The 18,101-nt window shown below is 36.0% G+C and overlaps 1 protein-coding gene across 2 annotated transcripts in view; it reads left to right on the forward strand.

Annotated features, from left to right (window-relative positions):
• LOC133517111 (uncharacterized) overlaps positions 1–17,807 on the forward strand; it is a 154,723-nt gene extending 136,916 nt beyond the window's left edge. The window contains exons 5-8 of one of the 2 annotated variants that reach the window (XM_061850271.1): positions 6,168–6,261; positions 8,260–8,387; positions 14,173–14,341; positions 16,308–17,807. In XM_061850271.1, the coding sequence (XP_061706255.1) occupies positions 6,168–6,261; positions 8,260–8,387; positions 14,173–14,341; positions 16,308–16,438 (522 nt within the window). In that variant the 3' untranslated portion in view covers positions 16,439–17,807. The remainder of the gene's footprint in view (positions 1–6,167; positions 6,262–8,259; positions 8,388–14,172; positions 14,342–16,307) is intronic. The other variant, XM_061850272.1, reaches the window with a different exon arrangement.
• The last annotated feature ends 294 nt before the right edge of the window (positions 17,808–18,101 follow it).

An 18,101-nucleotide genomic window follows, 5' to 3' on the forward strand; every position in this document is an offset into this window, starting at 1 on the left:
GAGAACTAAGAAATTCTAATATAATAATAATTATATCTTATTTATAAATTAAACCCTTTCTTGGAAAAAAACACGTTAATAATAAAATCCAATTACAATTTAAACTAATGCTAAAAATAAAATTTAAAAACGAAATTAAAAAAATAAAAGAAGTTTAAATATTTGTATACTTTCTTAATAGTATTTTTATTTGCAAATCTTATTCTTAACATCAAGGTAATCCCCTAATTTAATAAAATATTATGAACAAAATTTAGTTGAATAGGTATGACTTTCATTTTATATCGACTTCATAGCTTACTTTAGTCTTACAGTGCTATGAAAATATATTTATTTTCAATATGTATCTTTATTTATTCGCTTTTTATTTGCACTTCTATTAATTATTATACAAAGTTTATTATTAAACCTTATCGTTGCAAAAGTTAATGGAATTAGCGAGCTTAGCTTAATAAGATGGTGCTTAGCGAGTTGCGACCTGACCTCACGGCGCCTTAATAATAAGTTAAGTCTCTTCACTCTGTGTCACAATAAAAATAGAAATATGTAATTGCTTCAGGAATCTTATATTTTACTCAAACGAATCATTCCTTACGGAAAGTACCATCTATGTATATGTCGGCGGCCGTACTTAGGGAACGAGACAAAGATTTTCAAGTTCCACGATATGCCCAGGAATTTCACGATCTGCCTGATCTTATTTATTTATTTATTTATTTAATCTTTATTGCACAAAAGAAAACCTTATAGTACAAAAGGCGGACTTAATGCCATGAGGCATTCTCTACCAGTCAACCTTTAGGCAAAGCAGAGAGATTGTGGGCGGTGCTACTTTAACAACAACAACCAAATATAATACAATAACATACCATACATACATAATACATACATACATAAATATACATACTTATATTTCTTATAATATATACATAAATAACGACAAAACATAAAGAGCTTACCCATACATTATTATTGTTTCATTCTGCTAGCAAAGAAAGCACGTAAGGATTTTTTAAATGCAAACTTATTTTGAGCATTTTTGATGCCGTAGGGAAGTCCGTTCCAAAGACGGGCCGCCTGCACGGAAAACAAATTCGACATGAACCCAGTGCGGTGAAGAGGGATAGATAGAGACATATTGCCGGAAGAGCGAAGTTGACGGTCCCGGGTAACGCCGTAGTATTGAAATAGAGACTTAAGGTATTCAGGATAATGAGGATCATTTAACACAGAAAAAAGAGTACCTACACAACATGCGAACATTGCGTCGTTGACGAATGGGGAGCCAGCCAAGCTGGGAACGAAAAGATGAGACATGATCATATTTACGAAGGCAAAAAATGAAGCGAATGCAGTTATTGAGTAGCCGATCCAATTTGTCGAGAAGTTCTTCATTTAAGTCCGGATAACACACATCACCATAATCAATAATGGGCAGGATAAGTGAATTAATTAATAAAACTTTGGTTTTGATAGCAGGAAGTGCTTAAATTTATTAAGAGCGTGAAGGGAACCCATGACCTTTCGACTGATCTCGGTAACCTGTGCTCTCCAACTCAGAGTACTATCTAAGAGAGCACCCAGATCTTTAACACTTTGACTGAACCTTATTGGAGTGCCGTCAAAACTTACTGGTGTTATCGCGTCCAAGTCTATTCTTGCAAGCTGTCTGGAACTACCGATAACAATGGCCTGGCACTTGCAAGGATTTACAAAAAGGCCGAACTTGTTTGACCACTGCTGGATATGTGAAAGGTCCAGGTTAAGTTTGTCAATGCAAATCTGAAGATCAGAAGATCTGAAGATTCGATTCTTAGGATAGGCTGCCGACATATATAATGTCTATGTCCACTGAATAACTATGTCAATAGGAGTCAATGAATAATATGGTACGCGACGAAACCACAACAGTGTTAATTGAATTTTATTGAAAATTTGTAATTCGTAAAAATTAATATACCATGGCATATCGTCGCCGTAGAACGAAAAGTCACCAAATCGTTCATTAGTCATTTTGAGTTATGAGGGTTTAAAAAAATAATAATTAATTTTTATTTTACTGAAATTATCTTAAGATGAAATTGTGGTTTTATATGTGTTTATTCATTGGAAACTGCTATTCTTTGAGCTCAAAATGGACTTATATTATTCACACTAACGATTTAGGAGCTATAGGCGATAATTAATTTTTGCCCTTAAATATTACACCTTAATTATAACTTAGTGATTTTTTGAACGAAGTTAATGATTATTTGCCCACATTTTAGTGCGTCTATATTTGACTAAGTGAAGTTAGTTGAATTATGACTGCTATGATAAAGTGAAAATACGTGTTAATTAAAAACTACTAACTATAATATTTTTTTGGATACTGCTTAATATTTAATAATAAATAAATAATTTCTTTATTCAGACAAAGTGGTCCACATTTGTTAATTTGAGTATCTTATAAGCTATAGTTATTTACTACTTGTACAAAGAAAAACACTAAAAATAAAAATAAAACGGCTACAAAATTTTAATTTTAATAATAAACAAACCCAGAATGGGGGTTTATTAATGCGGACATCCAATGTCTTTGCAAAAGACTGTCTGGCCTATTCGCTAACATACTTAGTATGCTGTTGGGACTACCCTGGATTCTGCTTCTTATGGACATGATTCTTTTGTGCATTATGGCGTGGAAATCCTCTACGTGGGCGTCGGCAAACATGCCAGATGCGCTGCAGAATCTAGGAAGTCCCATCAGGACCCTAAACATGTTATTATAGAGGACTCGTAGCACTCAGCGTGCTCTCTGAGTATAACTAACCCACAGGCCGCTGGTGTAAAACGATTGACTGAAGGATTTAAACAAAGTTTTCTTAACTTCCCCTGTACAATGCGCGAACCTGCGAGCCAGCATATTCCCCCGAACAGCCAACGCCCTACGTTCCCTATCAATATCACTATCGTCCTTTAGGTCACTAGTGATAATGTGACCTAGATATTTGAATCGATCGACTCTCTCCAGCTCCTTTTCATACTGGTCAAAGATAAGGATATAGTACTGGTCGTGATAATTTGCCTGCCGAACTAATTCGACTTGGTTGTGTGTCTCGCTCCCTGTACGCTCTCCTTCAGCGTTGTTGGACCGAGGGCACGGTGCCACAGGACATGAGGGATGCAGACATCGTCACTCTATATAAAGGAAAAGGAGATCGCGGGGACTGCAATAATTATAGAGGCATATCCCTACTGAGTATTGCTGGTAAAGCTTTTGCAAAGGTGGTTTTAAAAAAGCTTGAAGCCTGAAACTCAGTGCGGATTTCGCGGTGGACGGTCGACAAGCGACATGATATTCACTCTTCGTCAGCTTCAGGAGAAGTGCCGCGAACATCGTGTCCCATTTTACATGGCCTTTGTAGATTTGAACAAGGCATTCGACACAGTGAGTCGAAATGGTCTTTACGAAGTGTTGTGTGAGGTCGGATGTCCGCCTACTCTACTTTCCATAGTGAAATATTTTCACGAAAACATGCGTGCTTCGGTAGTGTTCGATGGTGAAACGTCGGAAACCTTCGGCGTCAACCGCGGTGTAAGGCAGGACTGTGTGCTGGCACCAACTCTCTTTGATATATTTCATTCAGGGATTTTCATTTGACATTCAGGGATTGCGACGTCGGAGTGCATCTGCATACCAGAAAGGATGGCCGACTTTTCAATATCAACTATTTAAAGTCAACTACAAGACGTGATGATCTATTTGCCAGAGAACTTTTGTATGCAGATGAATGACGCTGCACTTGTTGCCGACTCAGAGGGGGATCTTCAAGTGCTAATTGATAAGTTTAGCCAGGCTTGCCAGCTATTTCCATGAGTGTCAATGCCAAGAAAACAGTGTTTATGGTGCAGGGCACAGATAGGAAGCCTAGCTTTCTGCTTAATGGTTCTGCTTTGCAAGTGGTTGATCATTTTTGCTACCTCGGTTCCACAACAACATCTAAGCTTTCTAGCGGCAAGGAAATAGCTACTCGAATAGGCAAAGCCTCGTGTACATTTGGACGTCTTCACACTCGCGTTTGGAGAAATGATAAGCTCACCATAGCCACCAAAGTCCTCGTATACCAGTCGTGCGTACTCAGTACCCTTTTATACGCTTCGGAAACGTGGACTACTTACTCTAAACAAAAGCGCCAGTTAAACGCTTTTCATATGCGTTGCCTGAGACTAATATTGGGAGTGACCTGGAAGGATAAGATGACAAATGAAGCAGTTCTTGCAAAGTCAGGCATCACCAGCATTACGGCGATGCTCAAACAGAAGAGACTGCGTTGGCTCGGTCATGTACACCGTATGCATCCAGAAAGGGTGCCATGCCAAGTGCTAATGGGTCAGATAGCAAATAATGCGAAAAGACCTAGTGGGGCGCCCGATGTTAAGATTTAGAGACTCCTGCAAGCGTGACATGGAATGCTTTGGCATCGATACCGGCGACTGGGAAGAACGTGCTGCATTAAGACCCGAGTGGCGTAGAGACCTATGCGTGGGAGTGAAGAAGCACGACGACGTGTGGCTGGAAAACTTGAGGCATAAAAGGAACAGGCGTCGCGCTCGTGGAGTGGTCTCATATCTAGAGGCACAACATACACATACATGCGACTTATGCGGCAAGAAGTGCCGTGCAGAAAATAGTAACTACACGTATGACTGTCGGCTCGTACGCCAGAGCGCAGCGGTCGGTATCGGTTGCGGGGGCCTGCGGCACTGGGCGAAAAGTCACTAACTTGCGAGCGAATTTTAATCAAATCACGTCGGCGTACAGTACAGTCTTTATTGTAAAATTAATTAAATATGATTAGTTATTGTATTGTATATTTGTTTGTAGGGTAAAACTCATTAAAACTGTTTAATTAATTATCGCTTTGGTTAAATGATGTACATTGCCTTACAACTATGAACAAAAAAAATAACTAAATAGAGTTAGTTAATTTTCGCTTCCACACTTTTGACATAACCGGTATTTAAAAAGTAACTAAGTAAATTAAGTGACTTTTTGAATGAGGTTCTTCGTGGTTAAATAGTTTAGTAATACTTAGGGAAAAAATAACTAAATTGACTTAGGTACGCTCATAAATAAGTTACAAGAAGTTTAAAAATGTATAACGGAATTAGGTATTTTTCGACTATAATATTGAATCCGAAGTGAGTTTTTAGTTACTTCTTTAAATTTGTAAAATTGAAACTATGATCGCTATTGCTACCGCAGTAAGACTGAAATTTGGAGAAAAAAAATGCGATTTTGATGACATATATAAGTCAATTTTGGCCATTTTGTGATTTGGTGACTTTTCGCTCTACGGCGACGATATGTGCTTTTGTAAAATTAAAATGCAAACGGCTATTATATAGTGTATTTTGTAGACCATACATTTTATAGTTTGTTACATACATTAACACGGCTTGATACGATCATAACATTGCACAGGTATAAGATAGAATGTTCATTATAAGTATGTTCTTTTTTAGGGTTCCGTAGCCAAATGGCAAAAGCGGAACCCTTATAGATTCGTCATGTCCGTCTATCTATCCGTTTATGTCCCAGCCACTTTTTTCCGAAACTATAAGAACTATACTGTTCAAACTTGGTAAGTAGATGTATTCTATGAACCGGATTAAGATTTTCACACAAAAATAGAAAAAAAAGACAATAAATTTTGGGGGTTCCCCATACTTAGAACTGAAACTCAAAAATTTTTTTTTTTTCATCAAACCCATACGTGTGGGGTATCTATGGATAGGTCTTCAAAAATGATATTGAGGTTTCTAATATTATTTTTTCTAAACTGCATAGTTTGCGCGAGAGACACTTCCAAAGTGGTAAAATGTGTGTCCCCCACCCCTTCTAAAATAAGAGAATGATAAAACTAAAAAAAAATATATGATGTACATTATCATGAAAACTTCCACCGAAAATTGATTTGAACGAGATCTAGTAAGTAGTTTTTTTTTAATACGTCATAAATGGTACGGAACCCTTCATGGGCGAGTCCGACTCACACTTGGCCGCTCTTTTTTATTTTGATATCTTAAATCTACTTATATTTTACATATTTTTAAGATCCACTATTACACATAAGCTGCCAAAAAACAAGTAGGTAAATATTGTTATTTATTTTTTGTTACAGATCAAATACCCACAGCACAGAGACTCTGGCATCTACGAATGCCAAATATCTACTACGCCACACATGAGTCATTTTATTCATTTGAACGTCGTTGGTAAGTACTTCATACCATAATTTGAACTAGAAGTACCTTTAATATTTAACCATAAAGGTTACATTCGGATGGCGACTGTACATATAGCAGCTTTATTGTTGCAACGTTATTACTGCAGAGTTGAGACGGGCGATATTATATCCTTAATATCTTTGACATATTGCGTCGCTGTCAATGCGGCATGGCTCTCGCGGTTAGAACGTTCAATCCGCCAATCATTTTATCAAGGAGGACAGAGACACCGTCCGTCTGAACGCTTCTGCAGCAGCAGTAATATTACTGTAGTGGCCACTCTTGTGTTGTTTTAAGCAAGAGACTAAGTAGTATCTGGGCACTTGCTATTTCCAGTCGAACATTTTGTAAGATTGTTATCGCCAAAAACCCTGAAATCATGAATATCGAATATCCTACGGAGTAATTGGGCCACTTTGTTCATGACTTTGACTAGACACGCATATTGCATATAATCCAGATTGCAATCTTTCACGGCTTGCAACTTAAGGCGTTGTCAGTTCTGAAATTATTGATTTATTATTCATACAATCTAAGATCATTTTTTCTTGACATATGTCGCACTTGTCAGGTTGGTGAAACAGGGTCACCAACCTGACAAGTGCGACATATGTCAAGAAAAAATGACATTGACATATTCTTTCTGTTTCACCAAAGTTTACAATTGTCACACAATGAATTTAGCCCATAGGTCAGAAGTTGAGAGGCAAAAACCGGTCAACTAGGAGCGCGATGCATCTGTCTCGCTCTAATGATGTACAGCAAGCTATTATTAGAGTGAGACACATGTAGTAAGAGTGCTTCCCGCCCTTATTGCTGTACTATGCGCTAATATGAATGAAACAAAATATTAAACGTTTACATTGAGCTTAGCCCGACATGCTCTAGACCGGTTTTTTAAATCAAATATTTAGTAGCTATATTAGAGCGGTTTAATGTAATAAAACAAAATTCATATCCTTCTTACTCTCTGTGGGTAGGGTTAGATTACCGTGAGGCCAACATACCTACATTTCCATGTCAAAATTATATCGTTTTGTTATCAATAACACTCGAGTCTCACACACGTCAATACATGTACGAATATTTACGAGCGAAATGCATGCGCAAATGATAACAAAATTGCTATCATTGTACTACTGAAATGTATCCAATATATGTAGTTTATTTTTTCTATAGACGGAATATCATCTTTAAATTACTACGTTGTTTCCAATGAAACGCTATTTGCACAGTTTTTAAATCTTTTATATGCATCACATGTTTTGCGAGGTGATGTTATTATAGTATATTCAGCAAAAGAAATAACAAGTCAAATAGACCACGAGTTTACAATAAAATTTTAATAGCGCCCGTGTTGCTCTCAACGTTTTTCAGCATACATGCGAAATAGTACATTGTGCAACTAGGGGGGTAATTGAAATTTTGGATACGAGGGTGGTAATTCCCGACAGCCGCAGGCTGAAGGGAATTAAATACCCGAGTGGAGTTACACACAATGTTTTTCATCACGCTTGCGAAGAAAAAACTAAATTTCAAGCAAAATAATTCTTAAATACGGTGACATATCAAACATTCGTCCGCCATTTTGTAATTTCTTGGCAGGTGAGGCATCGAATGTGAATTCCGCTCCTGGCTCTGATCGGTAAGGACTACTTTCGACTTTTTGTCGTTGTAATCTAATATGACGTTACTGTTGAACGCATATTCTTGTTTCTATAAGCATAGCATCGGGAATTTGTATTTAATAGTAACGTATGGAAAAAATAAATATGTTTAACATTAACAAAAAATCTAAATCGTTTTTATTTAACTTTTCGTAACGCAAACAAAACTTACTTTAGCTAGGCCCCCCTAATCATGTTAAAAATTTATTAAAATATATGCTTTCATTATCAAAAAAAATGTTTCCGATGGACATAATGCATATAAATGTAGTTATACAAATTTGTTTAATATTCTTCTCAATAAACAATTTGTTCCCAGAACCTACAACGGAGATCATCGGCGGGCCAGACCTATACATAGACCGCGGCAGCACGATAAACTTGACGTGCGTAGTGCTGTACTCTCCAGAGCCACCAGCTTACATTTTTTGGAATCACAATGATGCGGTAAAGGTTTTTTTTTTATTTTTCCTACTCCTCTACTGTTATCTGTCATTTATGCATTCATTAACACGAATATAAGAACATACATAAAAGGTTTCAAGAAAAGCCTGTATTGTCTATTCCTCATAACAGCACTTGTGCTTTAAATCGCTATAACGTTACTGAGATTAATGGCTACTAACATAACAAAATCAAAACTAATACAGTTTTAAATTAAACTAAGTGCATTGCTGCCAACTTACAAAATATTCATTTAGTTGCATAGTAATATCAATTACTTCATAAGTCAGAAACACGCATACATGTGACACCCGTAATATAGCAACACCCATAGGACACCTACATGAAATTGACAATTATTTATAAATTATTTAAAATAATCAAACTTAACGTATGGTCTCAACAACCAAGCAAATAATGAATTTGATAACCATACGTTAAATTACAAATCTCAAGAACGAATCTATTCGAACACATACATGCAAGAGGCTGGTGCTTTAGAAAAGTTTTTTACCTACAGTGGAATCCGTTTATTATGATTCCGCTTATATTAACCGACCGCTTACTATGACGTCATTACTGCGAGAATATAAAATTACTTGTAAAAGAATCGGATGACTTCGCTTATAGTAACGAATCGCTTACTATGAAATATTTATCCTATTTTTATGAAATATACTGACACATTCGCTGGTTTTTGTGGCAGCTCCCACATTTTTCCATGCGAGGATGCTCGGTGCGTGCTTAGCGTGTACGTTGTTTTAGTTTTGATTCTAGGTGACAAGTTGATAATTGACATTGCCAAGCCAAAAAGGAATTTCAGATTAATTTAGAAATGTAATGTTAATAAGAAGTTGATAAACTACGTATTTGTCATTTCCCTTCGTATATGGTATTCTGGTTTGGGGCAAATAATATAATAATATTAGAATATTTATTTCGAGCTATATACGGCCGTGATCTTCTTAACTAATAAAAATAGGTTAGTAAACTATATAAATATATGTAAGTAAGTAAGTAAGTAAGTAAATATTCTTTATTGCACCACAAAGAAGACAAATTAAAAAAAACAGATTTACAATGTAAAGAAGGGTAGCAACAGGCGGTCTTATCGCTGTAAGCGATCTCTTCCAGACAACCTTAGGGTAGCAGGATATAAAGAACAGTAAGTTTTTAGAACAGGTAGTGCACGAATGAATTAGAGGAATAGGAAAATTACACATACATCAAGCAGACAGTACATACAGTACATTTACAATTTAAATAAACATATAAATATAACAATACATACCTATATTAAAATAAATAAATATTAGATACATATCTAAATATATATACATACATACATAATATAACACAGCGGCACATTAAGAAAGAGACAAGTAATGATTTTTCAGTAGGGTTTTAAAGCTTTGAAGAGTTTTCGCACACCTAATATCTAAGGGCAGGCTGTTCCACAGCCGAACAGCTCGAAAAGTGAAAGAGTCAGTATAATATTTTGTAGAGGATGGAGGGGGAACAAGTAGATATTTCCGTGAAGGCCTGACGGAGGAGAGATATGTAAAACGCTCTTTAAGATATGGGGGAGTAGAGGGGTTGAAAAGAACGCTATAAAGAAGATTGAGAATATGAGAATTACGACGAAGACGTATAGGGAGCCACTTGAGCTGGACACGGAAGTTGGAAATATGGTCAAATTTGCGAAGTCCAAATATAAATCTAATACAGAGATTTTGCAAGCGCTCAAGTTTGTTGAGCTATGTACTATTACTAAGGGTCCCTATTTAAAAAAAAATACATTTTAATACAAAAAAGGTCAAAATAGATAACCTGAATTTATCTATTTCGACATAAAATGAGAAATAGCCCTAGTTTGCCCAACCCGGTGCAAACTAGGGCAACCCAGTGTACAATTGGGCAATCATGCTGTTGGTACTTTTTCTAACTCGGCTTAGCATCGAAACGATTTTCTAGCGAAGTATGGCTTGAAAACCATCCGTGCGAGCCTCGGCGAACATACCCGAGGCACTACAGCACCTGGGTAGCCCCAACGGCATCGGCATCCTGAATGCATTGTTCTTTTGGTCTACTTAACCCACAGGCTACTAGAGTAAAACGACTGCTAACATACAGACTATAATTGTGTATATTTGTGTGAGCGCTATTTGTTACATATTATAATTATATGTTACCGTAAAAACCTGCTGCAACGGGCAGTGGGCAACCAGAGGCTTTTATTTAAAGAAATATTATAACAAAAATAATACAAGAAATTTGTTTTCTATTAACGCTGTTATCTACCGGAATCAATATTCAAAAGTATAAAAAAAATTAAGAAAAGTTTATAGGGTCTATAAAGTGACCGATTTCCGAACGCAATAAAAAATTATGTTTCAAAGAAAATTCCTTTAACTCAGACTATACGTAGGTAGGGCTGCCATCCGTCCGGGTTTTTCCCGGATTTGTCCTAGTTTGGAGGCCGTCCGGGGGCCATCCGGGGGGGGTGTCAAGAAGTGTCCGGGGAAAAACCGGACACTTTTCATGTAAGGAAGCACATTAAAACTAAATGTAAAATTAAAGGTCTTGTTTTTAAAAATATTATTTTCGGACTCGTCCGGGGAAAAAATGCGATTTACGCCTAATGTCCGGGTTTTTTGAATCTTTGTCCGGGTTTGGCGAAATTCGAGATGGCAGCCCTATACGTAGGTAAATGAATTTAGTGGTCCTTGTAGTCACTCTGCTTGTCATAAAAATCATTTGCTATGTGGTAGTTCGCGAGATCTCCGCCTGGTCAAGGGTTAAGTGAAATTGCTTTTTTCCAGTTAAAACTGGTTTATCACTTTGGTGGAAATGCTATTTCACTAGTTAAAACTAGTTTCCGCAAAGTAAACTGGGAAAACTAGCTTTTGACAAGGATTTTTCTGTCAACACTTCTTTTCACAAAGCGCCTTGGTGAAAACTAGTTTTCACTAATTAAAAGTTTTAGTTTGATGATTTAGACGAAAAATAGCTATAAATACTAATATGATCTGTAATTAAACACCCTTGTCTATTTATACTTGTTGAAAGCAAATATAATCACAATCTTGTATCAAAGTCTTTGACATTTATTGTTTCGCCATTAACCAGTTTGCAAAACCTTAGCCAAGCAGCAGCTTATTGTTAAATAATCGTTATTCCAAGTGTAGGTAGGGAATAAGTATCTCATGGGGGACAAATTTGTGAATAATTCAGAGTAGACACATTGTACATCCGGAATGCTCGCGTATTCAAACACAATTGACTCTGAATTATTTGACTTAATATTTTGTAACGTTACCTATAGAATTGGTTTCATTGGAACTTTTTCAATTTGCGACTTGATTGAATTTGTATAATAAATCAGCAAGTATATAAATATATCGCTAAAAATATACCGATAATAGGTTCAAGATAGAACTAAATGCACCTTTACAAACTTTATTAAACATATTTGTTTGAAATTTGTTTAATTTGTTGGTGATGATTTTTTTTTTTTTTTTTTGTCATCAAGGATAGCAATGGCGAAAACAGCTTTCAACGCCAAAAAACATTTGCTAAAGGCTAAGATATCTAAGAATATAAAAAAAACGCCTAATTAAGATATACATCTGGAGCATCGCTTTGTATGGGTGTGAGACGTGGACAATGAGGCAGAAGGATAGGAAACGCTTGGAGGCTTTTGAGATGTGGTTGTGGAGAAGAATGGAGAGAATAAGTTGGACTGAGAAAAAAACGAACGAGGAAGTGCTGGGAATTGTTGGAGAGAGGAGAAACCTACTGAGGACCATAGAGAATAGACGAGGAAAAATGATAGGTCACTTGATAAGACACGACACTTTCTTTAAAACTATTTTGGAAGGCAAGATCGAAGGTAGAAGAGGAAGAGGAAAACCACGAGCAAGTTACACGCAGCAACTAAAAGGAAAAGTAAATGTCGTGTCTTACAGGGACCTAAAGAACTTGGCCGAGGACCGCGAAAACTGGCGTCTACTCCACCGACAAGAGCCATGCTCTTAAATGATGATTATGATGATGATTTTATGCTCTTTGAATTTAGGCTGCACGTTTATAGGTGTATATTTAATAGACAGGACGTTTGTTTTTAAGTGAGCCTTGTCATTATTAAAATAAATAATACCTCAATGACATTCAGTTTAAATACTTTAAATGTCGAACTAACTCTAAGAGCTTGACCCCTTTTACATCTGTATAAATATTATTTTAAAAATCGAAACTGTTTTTAGGGGAAACCACAAAAGGAAAAAAACGGAACCCTTATAGGATCACTCGTCAGTCTGTCTGTCCGTCTGTCCGTCTTTCCGTCTTTCCGTCTGTCCGTCTGTCCGTCTGTCCGTCTGTCCGTCTGTCCGTCTGTCCGTCTGTCCGTCTGTCCGTCTGTCCGTCTGTCCGTCTGTCCGTCTGTCCGTCTGTCCGTCTGTCCGTGTGTCCGTCTGTCCGTCTGTCCGTCTGTCCGTCCGTCCGTCCGTCCGTCCGTCCGTCTGTCACAGCCTATTTGCTCTGAAATTACTAGACTAATTAAGTAGACAAATACAGACAAATACTAAAACATCTTAAATTCTTTAGATATGTAAAAGTAAATTCTTTAGATGTCTAAGTGTCAGAGCTAAAATATACCTATACAATAAAAAAATAAAAAAAATATTATCAAATTATCTTTTGAGATGTAAAGGGTCTTCAATACTTACTTACTTACTCCGTTAGCTCAGCGACTCAAAATGAGACTTGGCCTCTGACACAAGACAGCGCCACTTTTCTCGGTCCTGTGTATGTAGGTAATTCAAAGACAAGAAATTAAATCAGACAAACAGACAATAACCGAATGAAGTGTCTCAAGTTAATGGCACTCAAAAATAAAGTTACATGTAACATGTAGTTAGCCCGTGACAGCTTAAACCTGGCTTAAATAGACCCGTCTCCACAAACAGCAGCACCTGTTCACGAGTATGACGCGTATCTCAGCCATTGCTTCCCTCAACCTTCACTCGGGAAAGTGGCGTCCCGATCAACGATGCCATGTTTTTAAAATACTCCGTAAACAATCAGTACTGTATAATTATACCTACAATACTAATTTCTGCCCGCCATTTTGTCTCTGTAGACTTTTAAACTAGTATTTCTCTATATTTACCACTTCTATGGTAAATGCCACCACATTTTGCACCCATTTATAGGATGATTTTCGAGACAAAACTATTCTATGTCCTTCCTCATAATAGTAGGTAGTATAATATTAAAATTATAATTTTCGTATCCAAATTGGTCCTAATAATGTTATAATGTTTCGTACAGCGATTTCTAAAACCTCATTTTTAAGAGCCAGTTTTAAAACCCTTCGGAATAAAAACTCCCAACGCTCGAACAGAAAATCACTCTCTACTTGTTCTAGTGATCTACTTGGCTAGATAACATATGACATAATAGACAAGAGAAGAGAATCAAATCCTATAAATTATATGAGTCATATAAATGTGAAAGTTTGTATGTTTGGATATCATTATGGGTGGAGGAAGAAACCTTCATCACACAAAAACGGCATAACGGATCGATGAATTTGGCATACGTATACTTTATTTGTAACCCGGAAAATGGCAAAGTATATTTATATTCTATTTAAAGAGGTACAAGGGGATTGCAATTTAATACAAGAGTACTTAGGGTGAGAGGGGGTAGGAAGTAGTTTAACAATTTATACGCGGATGAAGTTGAGCTAGTTATAGTTGTATCATATGTCGTGTTTGTCGTACAGATAATCAGCTATGACTCTCCCCGTGGCGGAGTGTCCGTGGTGACGGAGAAGGGGGAGACGACCACCTCGTTCCTGCTCATCCAGCAGGCCAGGCCCACAGACTCGGGCACTTACCAGTGTAACCCGAGCAATGCACAATCCAAGAGTATCGTTGTGCATGTGCTTAATGGTGAGTTAGCTTATGTTTTTACCATCAAAGAAATATTTTTACTTTAATGGATTATTACTCCATGTTTCGATATGTTGGGTAAGCATTCATTGTTTTTTTTTTGCTTTACTCTTGTATATGACACAACAATTCGTATCCCTAATGTTAAGTAAAAATGTTATAACAACAAAACCAGCTGTTTTTATTTAAGTAACACTAATAATTAGGGAGAATGCGTTTTGGCCTTGTCCACTACGTATACTAAAAGTTAAGATTTTTACCTCTGACTTACACTTTGTCTATGCGTTAGTCTCTTTTCGTTTACTTAGTTCGGTCAGCGTGCATTCTAAATACCGTAAAAAATATGTAACTGTTAAGGTCTTCCTCGGATTTAAATTCCATATAAGTCAGTTAGGTACTCGTACCTACATTTGATTTAAAGTTATCCTTTAAAAAGGAAGCGATATAAAAAATACAATCTCCGCAATTCAAGGCGGCCTTATTCTCAAAGACATCCCAATCTAGTTGATAAACGAGCGTAAGATAGGAGAAAGGAAATACATTTTTAAAATCCCAGGGAAGAGTAAAAATCCAGAATAAAGGCCATTATCATTAAAACAACGATGGCGATAAATCAAAAGTATGAAACGTGTCTTTCAGATGGGTGCGTTAATGTTTTTATTATGTTCTGGGTCTGTGTAAGAGATTTGCCGGGGCCGTTTTGGAGATAAAAATTCATGATAATTTTGCCATCGCTGAATACTGTATTTTTACGTAAAAACAGCTATACTTACGTATATTTACAATATCACTAAATAGCGATATTGTATTCTTTAGCTAATAGTTGTCTTGTTTCTGACCACTTTGTCACGCTTGTATCTATGTCTTCTATCAAACAAATAAAAAAGTCGAGTACTTTTGTATGTCTTTCTAGCAGTAGATTGTATTTTACGTGAGAAAAATTAAAAACAAAATTTCACCTAATACAAAAACTCAACTTCGTCATATTTTTTGGGGACAAAAAAACAAGACAACGTAAATAATTTTGACCCATCTAATAAAACCTGGTACCGTCTTCACTACATCACCTGCATGCTAAGCACGGTCAGATATTTATCGCCTGTCACTATGCCTGTCACGTTCTAACAAGTTTGTAAGTGCGAAAGTGACAGGTGATAAAAATGCAACTGCTGGATTTTTGATCAAATCACAAAAAATCCCTGCAATGATATGTATAAATTTAGATCAAAGAGTGCAATGACGATGAAAATTGAAAAAGGAACTCGACCGAAATATCCATGGAGCAGCATATTAAAAATGCCTGACGTGAACCTGTCCGGCAGCTCTTTCGCAATTTTTATGTAAAACAGTGTTTTTTTGTGCTAAAAACGCATATACACAAAGCGTACGCATACAATTTGTTTGGACAGATATAGTGCAGCCGTTAATTTTATCGACTAATCACCCCCCCCATGCCGATCTTTCTGATGTGAATGACTCCTCTTTTACACATGTGCGATGGATATTTGGACGGATACATATTGGTTATTTCAGTAGTAGTAGTAGTAGTAAAACTCTTTATTGTACAGAAAGAAACATAAAACAGGACAGAACATACATCATTTGTACGAAGCCGAACTGATCCCTTTCGGGATCTCTTCCAGTTATTTTACTAAGAGCGCCCGTGTTTGGCGCCATAAAACTTTAAAGGGATGAAATTTAAAATGGACGAGAAACATAAAATCAGGATAAGGGGGTGATTAGTCAATAAAATTCATCGTTCTATACGTAGTTCCCGTCTCCATATCATAGCTTTACAAAAAACTGTAGATGTACATTTATACATATATCAACGTGTTTTTAAGCATAATCGCCTTTCATTTATGTAATTACTGTAGATGTTTGCTTAAATAATTACGTTTTGAGTTATAAATAAATATACCCATATCAACGGTATGTCTCAGAGCAGTTTTAATTTTTGCCAAAGAAGCAAATTCGATTTTTCCTTTATCAGGTGAGTACCCGGCGGCGATGCAGCGCGGCGGGCAGACCTTCGCGCCCATGTCTCCGACACACTGCCTCGTGCTGGCCGCTTGCCTCATCCTTGCGCTTTCCTGACACATACCTGCTGACATTTACATGTAAATACACAGACTCTACTTTTAACAGTAACGCTTTCATAAGCCACATGAAGGCGTAAAGCACATGTTAATAAAAGAAGTGAGAGCAAATATTTTCTATTTAATAGTGTGGGTTGTGTTATGTGAAATATTATAATATTAAATCCCTGAGCAAGTAGCTAAGCGCTTGTTTAGTACTGAACTGTATATAGTAAATCATAAGTCGTCTGAGTATTATTTTTATAATTTTTACTTCTTCTTAAAATTAGCTTAGCTTTAAGTTTACTTGACTCCGACTATGTTAAAAAACCTAATTTTGATTTCTTTATATTTCGCAAATAAAATACCAGATAAATAGGTAAGCATGTGATTCTGTTATTAAATAGGTTAAAAGCATTCATTTGAAAGGTATTTCTTTGAGGAAAACCAAGAAGACAGGATGTATTATTAAACAGCTGACAATACTATTTAAACATGACAGGAAATGTTTAGAAAACCTGTAAATAATATAAGGAGTTAAATTATACGAATCATTACACCTAGCTTTACTATATCTGTGGTGAGAAGTGTACTGTATATTTTATGTAAGTTTTAGCGAATGTGTTGCTGATTTCAATGAATGTTGTAAATAATTTTGCATAGAAAGTAAGTACAAAGGTACCGAAAATGATTATTTGAATCGTATTAATAAAACGAGACCTGAGGCATACAAGAAGCATCTCGTTGTAACAAAAACAGTAAGAGTAACATAGTAATGTAAGCATAAATTTAGACAAAAAAATATATAAATTTTGCATAAAAACTTAGTTAGAAATTAATTCTCATTCCAAATTTCTTGAGTTGTGTTTTTGGAAACAGAATGAAGTTTTACGGAAAATTATTAGGACACCCGCTATGTTTTCGACAATTTACCCGTCCTAAGAGTATTTTCAATAATAAATGACCTTGATCTCAAATAACTATTATATGTACATCTTAAATATTCAAGTGCTTCGAGACAGATACTGTCTTTAAATTACCGGTTTGTTTGTGTCGTGATTTTTTATTTAACCTTCGAAATGTAAATAATTCTAAACCCTTTGTCCCTTGTCCAATACATTTTAAACGGTTTGATATTATTTGAAATAGATGCGATCTTCAAGTACATTGATTAATGTGATTTTTCTTGAATTTTGCTAATTAAATAACAGAATCTCGAATAATATTAACAGTTATTATTATGTCAAAAGTTTATTGTATACAGGTAAATGATAGTATTAAATCTTGTTGTATGTATTGTATAATGATGCTGAACGGTTTTTAACCGTTAAAATATAAATTACATGTGTAATGAATATTATAAAGACACAATAAAGTTTAACGAAAAATTGACTTTCCTTTCATACGTTTTTCTGTTGCTTAACTAAAAAATTCCACTCGGGGATGACAGATAGAAAGTAAATTTATTCCGACAAAGAAAGCAGGCTAAGCATATAAAATGTATACATAAGGTCGTCGCCGAAAACAGGGAAAAGAATAAAGTATTATAGATTCATATTACTCCTTAACAACCCAAAGTTTATCTTTACATATAAGATACAGGAAACAGCCTGATGTAAATACTGGTTATTTATTCTTGTGATTGTTTTGTTAATCTGATTGGAGAAATATGAGGCAAAGAT

The sequence above is a fragment of the Cydia pomonella genome, chromosome 4 (genome assembly GCF_033807575.1).
Source record: "Cydia pomonella isolate Wapato2018A chromosome 4, ilCydPomo1, whole genome shotgun sequence".
Classification (NCBI taxonomy): domain Eukaryota; kingdom Metazoa; phylum Arthropoda; class Insecta; order Lepidoptera; family Tortricidae; genus Cydia; species Cydia pomonella.